Source organism: Globicephala melas, chromosome 17, assembly GCF_963455315.2.
Source record: "Globicephala melas chromosome 17, mGloMel1.2, whole genome shotgun sequence".
NCBI lineage: Eukaryota > Metazoa > Chordata > Mammalia > Artiodactyla > Delphinidae > Globicephala > Globicephala melas.
In genome coordinates, this window is record NC_083330.1 from 69,261,051 (window position 1) to 69,266,837 (window position 5,787).

The 5,787-nt window shown below is 51.3% G+C and overlaps 1 protein-coding gene across 1 annotated transcript; it reads left to right on the forward strand.

Annotated features, from left to right (window-relative positions):
* Positions 1–588: 588 nt before the first annotated feature.
* GSDMC (gasdermin C) lies at positions 589–5,407 on the forward strand. Its single transcript, XM_060287075.1, is given in 6 exon segments — positions 589–763; positions 766–804; positions 3,362–3,501; positions 3,826–3,949; positions 4,410–4,488; positions 5,167–5,407. Coding segments are annotated over 6 exon segments (798 nt in total).
* The last annotated feature ends 380 nt before the right edge of the window (positions 5,408–5,787 follow it).

Below are 5,787 nucleotides of genomic sequence, written 5' to 3' on the forward strand. Positions count from 1 at the left end.
CTCAGCATATTTCAAGTATACGATACAATATTGTTAACTATAGTCACTATTCTGTACATTAGATCTCCAGGATTTTTTCATCTAGTACAACTGAAACTTTGACCCCTTTGACCAATGTCACTCCATTTCCCCCCAGGCCCTGGACACCATCATACTCTCTGCTTCGTCTATGAGTTTAGCTATTTGAGATTCACATACATATAAGATCTTGCAGGGCTCCCCTGGTGGTGCAGTGGTTGAGAGTCCACCTGCCGATGCAGGGGACACAGATTTGTGCCCCGGTCCGGGGAGATCCCACATGCCGCGGAGCAGCTGGGCCCGTGAGCCATGGCCGCTGGGCCTGCGCGTCCACAGCCTGTGCTCCGCAACGGGAGAGGCTACAACAGTGAGAGACGCGCGTACGGCAAAAAATAAAAAAAATTAAGATCTTGCAGTATTTGTCTTTCTGTGTCTGACTTACAACCTAAATTCACCTCCTATAATGTGCGTCCCTTCGGGAAGAATATCAAGGATCTGTACGAGGTTGCCCACTCTCTTCCCTGCCTCCCAACGGAATTTTGCACTCCCCTTCCATCCTCTCCTAGCAACATGCCCTCCCTGTTTGAGCCTATTAGCAAGAATTTGGTCAAAGAGCTTGGAGACAAAGACCTGAGGCCTGTCAAATACCTGTTGAGCACCAACAAATTCCGTCAGCTGGCGCTATTATAGAAGAAGAAGGGGACGCACGCACAGTTCTGGGGACAGCCTGCTGTTCCAGTAGAATACACCTCACGGATATCCTGGAGCCAAGTTCTTCAGTCCCAGGTAGTGTCAACCAGGGACGAAGGAGGCAAGGAGTGAAAAACAAGGGTGCTCAGATAGACTCTTGGTGCGACAGCCAAGAACCCCTAAGACACCCGCACAGGTAGATATCAAACCAGCCTTGCCTAAAGGCACAGGGCAAGGAGCTACGATTATTTGAGAATCTACTAACATCTGGACCCAGGCACTTTTTTAGCATATTGAACACTTACAGCAGCCTCTGAAGTTAGGAATAATATCTCCATTTGTATAAGAATAAATTGAAACTTACAAAATAATTTGTTCACAGTTAACACACCTGGGAACTGGTAGAACTGGAATCCAAATCAGGTCTGTCTGGCTCCAAATCCCAAACATTTTCTGCTCAGTGAGCTGCATCCTGGGGCTGACGCTGTGCCTGGAAAGATGCTGCTGTGTCTCTACTGGACCACTGTTCAAGTGATGCCATCATTTCTTAGGGCTAGGACGTTATCCCTTGATGAGGTGCTTATTTAACATGTAGGTTCCAGGTTTCTCTTTAGAGAATCTGATTCAGAAGAAACAGAGTGAGGTCAGGGATTCTGAGTTTTTAACCATCATCCCAGGTGATTCTGATGCAAGGGGTCCCCAGGCCACACTGAGGAAAGCTGCCCCACCTGATCCGGAGGAAGAAGCTGGGGATGGGCTCGGGGGGGAGGGGGGGACTACAGGTGCAGGGATGTGAAAGGATCCAGCAGGAATAACCTGGCCTCTCCTGACCTGGCTTCTTCCCCATCCAGACATTCTTTTCATCTCAGATGATGATAAGTGGAAAACCTTTCCAGAGGTGAGTTCCTGAGCTGGGCAGGTTCTCTGCCTACACCTCGGGCCCCCCTCAACTCTGACCCCCTCTGGATGCTAATAAGAGCCATGCAAGGGGCTCAGCCAGCAGACCCAGAGGGAAGCTAACCTCCTCCACAGCCCGCCAATTGCTTCTGTCTTTTACAAGCCATAGACTCTTGGGGCCACAGAGGAAGGCACCTTTCTCCTCTGAATACCGGGGGGTGTGTGTGTGTGCGTGCGTGTGTGCACGTGTGTGTGTCTGGGGGGAGCGGAGGTTAAATAACTCTTGGTGAGTGAGTCCTTCTGTTTATCTTTCCAGAAGAGCGTCAGCTGCAATCGGCGATGGGCGAGTGGCTGATTTTACAGCCAGGAAAGTGGGATCTGATCCCTCCCCGAGGCCTCCTGTCACAACCAGAATGCCACGTGATTGCCTCTGCTGTCCTTACCCAAGTCGCTGGGTCTGGCCCCCTGGGAGGGAAGGGGTAGATAGAAAGGGGACGGGGGTCAGGGAAGTAGGGGGCAGAGGGTCAGAGAAACCGAGTGGCTTCAGAGACTAACTCTTGGGTAAGGATTTAATTTCTCTTCTAGGCACCATCCTCCCAATGGGTGAGTGTGTGTTTCCTGGGATGGGGGATGGGTCCTAATGGCACACATACGTCTGGAGAGCAGGGCAGATGGCCCCTGCCTTTGCCACCGCTGCCCCGGGGCCTGGCCCTAGTTTCTGTGGAATGGGAGGGGTTCCACACGGCCAGGGAGGGGGAGGGACAGACGGGGATGGGGGCAGGAAGAGGTTAAGCAAAAGGGAGAAGGCGTTAAGAGGGCAGGACTCTCCAAAATGTCTCAAAAGTAAAGTTGGGGGATGAGAAAGGGAGATGATCACTTGTGACTCTCTTTCCAGGAAGAATACGGGAACCCACTGGCCAAGGTCAGTGTTTATTAAGAGGGAAGCTGGGACTTCCTGAGTGGGAAACTGCAAAGCCAACTACCCAAAAGGTGGCTTGCATGCAACTCACAAAACTGAGCTCTACTTCCAAATCGACGCTTTGTTCAGCCCCATTCGTTCATTCATTCATTCGTGCATGCACGCAACAAACACTTATTGAGGACTTATTAGGCAACAGGCACTGTTCTGAGCAGTGGGGATACGGCCGTGGACCAAACAGAAATGTCTGCCTCCCTGGACCTCCCCTTCTCAGCAGATCAGCTGGAGGCCACCTGAAGTCTCCTAGGAGAAGCAGAGAACCCCCAACTCCACTCCTTGCTTAATTTTGTGTGGTCATAGACGATACAGGCAGAATTACATAAGGAGGGTAGTTCATGTGTGCCAGGTACTCCCCCAAGCATTTTACATACATGAACTCATTTAATCCTCATAACCTCCCACTAAACAGATGTGGAAACTGAGCCCAGAGCACCTAATATTCTCATCTCTAGAGCCCAATGCTAGAATCCACGTTATTCTAGACGTGTCCCAGAAAAGAGCACTTGGTCATCTTCTTCCACTTCCCACGACCTCTTTCCAGAATCTCCTTCTCTCCTCCCTGCCTTCTACCCCACCCCGGGTCCCTTCACAGCACGAGGATTGCCCATCTTTTTAGCCTGTTATGATAGCTCCAGCCCCAGAGCTCAAACATGCCGTCTGCAGAGATGCTTTTGGTTGGTAGATAAACGACATGGAGGTGCCTGGCTCATCTCACCACGGATGTTCTAATCAGAGAACTGTCCCCGCTTTCTGGTTGATGTTGATGCCTGAGGACAGGTTTCAAGCACCTACAAAAGGAGGTTTGCAGGGAAATGGAGGCAATGGCCCAGCTCCCAAAGGACACTCAGGATGCTATTCTCCACAATATCCTGGCCAGGCTCAAGGACCGAGAGGCTCTGCAGGACCTCATGGACTTGGCGGTGGGGGGGGGCCACTCTACCTAAGGCTGGTCCAAGTTGTGAAGGGGCAGGTTTAGGAGATAGACTGCCAAGATACATGGGGAAGGAGGGCTGCAGAAGGGGGTCCCAAACGCTGGTCCAGGCACAATGACCAGGTCCAGGGCATGCAGCCCACATGCTGAAGCTGCTTGGAATCTGGGGAGAGGTGAAGATCCCGCCCCCTCCCACCTTGGTTAATCACTTGTAGACTCAAAAGATACTGGCAAAACTGCAAAACAACATCACTATTGCTATTACCATTATCGTTGTTGTTGTATTACTAATAATACCAGTTTCCTGTAGTTGGATCGGGGCCCCTCGGATCATCTGGACAGCTTTGGTGGTACCTTCCTAAGTGAGATGCAAGAGGACTCAAGAAATCTATGGCTCAAGTTAAGACTGCACATCATTTCCCTCCTTAAAGCCACATTGGGTAAGAATGATTTGAGGGAAATATGGGAACGTCACAAATTTGGCCTCTAGACCCAAAAAGGACAGGGTTAGATGCCGCCCACCTCTCTAAAACCCGTCTAATACCATGGTCTTCATCTCACATCACGCCCCTCTCCAAGGTCAGGAGGGGTCAGTGAGATAAATTCACCATATGATACAGAACCAGCCCGGGATCTAGAAAGACCAGTCCAAGTTCACCCAGCCTATCATTGGGTGTGGATGATTCCAGACTCCAGCCTAGAACCCCACCCGCTGGACCATGTTATGTAGCATCCTGGAGACCATCCCAAGAGCAGAAGGAGGGAACTCGCCTTTCAAGTCGAGCGGGTTTTCTTCCTCTGCCTTCGGGTCCCCCCCTCATGGGGTCTCCTAGTTCACAGTAGGGAGGAAGAATCTGACTACTCATCACTCTCTCTCCCCAAATGTCCCCTCGTTCCCGGGGCTGAGTGACACCCAACACGAGCTACTGGCCTGGTCCATAGAGAAGAGGATCCTGCTCCAGCAGCGGGCGCTGGGAAGAAATCAATTCCCAGGGGCCAGCCTCCAGGGATAGGGGTGAGGGAGCCAGGGATAAGAATGATCCTGAGGAAAGAGAGGTGACGTAAGATTCTGCTGAGAGGGGAGAAAGGATCCCGTGTGGCCACCGGGAATTCTCTGGCTGCCTCTCCCTCTGGGGAGCAAGCCCGGTGGGTGTGAGTCTACCTCATGGGGGTCTCTGTCTCCATGGCAACCCCAGCAGAGGGCGCCCACAGTTCTAAAAGAGGAATAAAAGTTTGGGGGGCTCAGGGGATCTGAAACACCTCTGCTTTTCTCACACAGTTACCATTTGCAAATTGCTCTTTCTCTCTCCACATACATGTATACATGAGTACATATGTGTGCACAGACGTATGCACATACACACACACATTGCACACACGTACACATACACATGTAATTCCAGATACCACTATTCTGCAAGGTCAATGTTAGTATCACCATTTAGCAGCTGAAGAACCAAAGCGCAACAATTTCCAATGACATATCCGAGATCACACCGATCAAAGGACAGGACAGGACGAGACTCCTGGTCCCCTTGACTCCATGACTTTGCCTCTTCCATGACCCGGTGAGGCCCCTGGCTCTCGGGACAGAAGGTTTTGTCTCTTGATCTCAAAGGCTGACCTGCAACACCTGACCTCATTTCTTCCAGGTGAAGAGCATCCTGGAGCCCAACTTCAAGTACCCTTGGAACATCCCCTTCACCCTGGCCCCCAAGCTCCTCACCCCGCTGCAGGTAGAGGGGTTGGCCGTCACCTTCAGCCTGCTGGAGGAGTGCAGCCTGAGGGTGGCTCCCGACAGCCCCAAGGGGACCTGAGACCTGGAGGCCAAGAAGCCCTTGTTCACCCTGTACGGGTCCCTCTCAGTGCCGCAGCAGCTGGCCAAGGCCTGAGCCCTCCCCTGGGCTCTCAGTCCAGAGAGGCCTGGCCACAGCCCCGTCTGTGCTGTGAGCACCCTTGGTGCTCAGGGAGCCTGGGGCCATGCTTCTCTGCCTCTCCAGTTTGGGTGCACAGGGACCAACAAAGACTCGAGGGAACATTCTGGGGTGACAGAGATACTCTGTATCTTGTAAAAGGTTTATGCATTTGTCAAAACTCGACAGATAGCATCTAAAGATGTGAGCACTTTACTGCGTGTTAATTTTACTTCAAAGCAATGTACACAAATATTGAACTCTCGTTAATATGCACTCTGAATTGTATTGGGTAAAGTGTACTGATATCTGTAACTTACTTTGAAATGTATCAGAAAATAAGGTGAATTGATGGATGG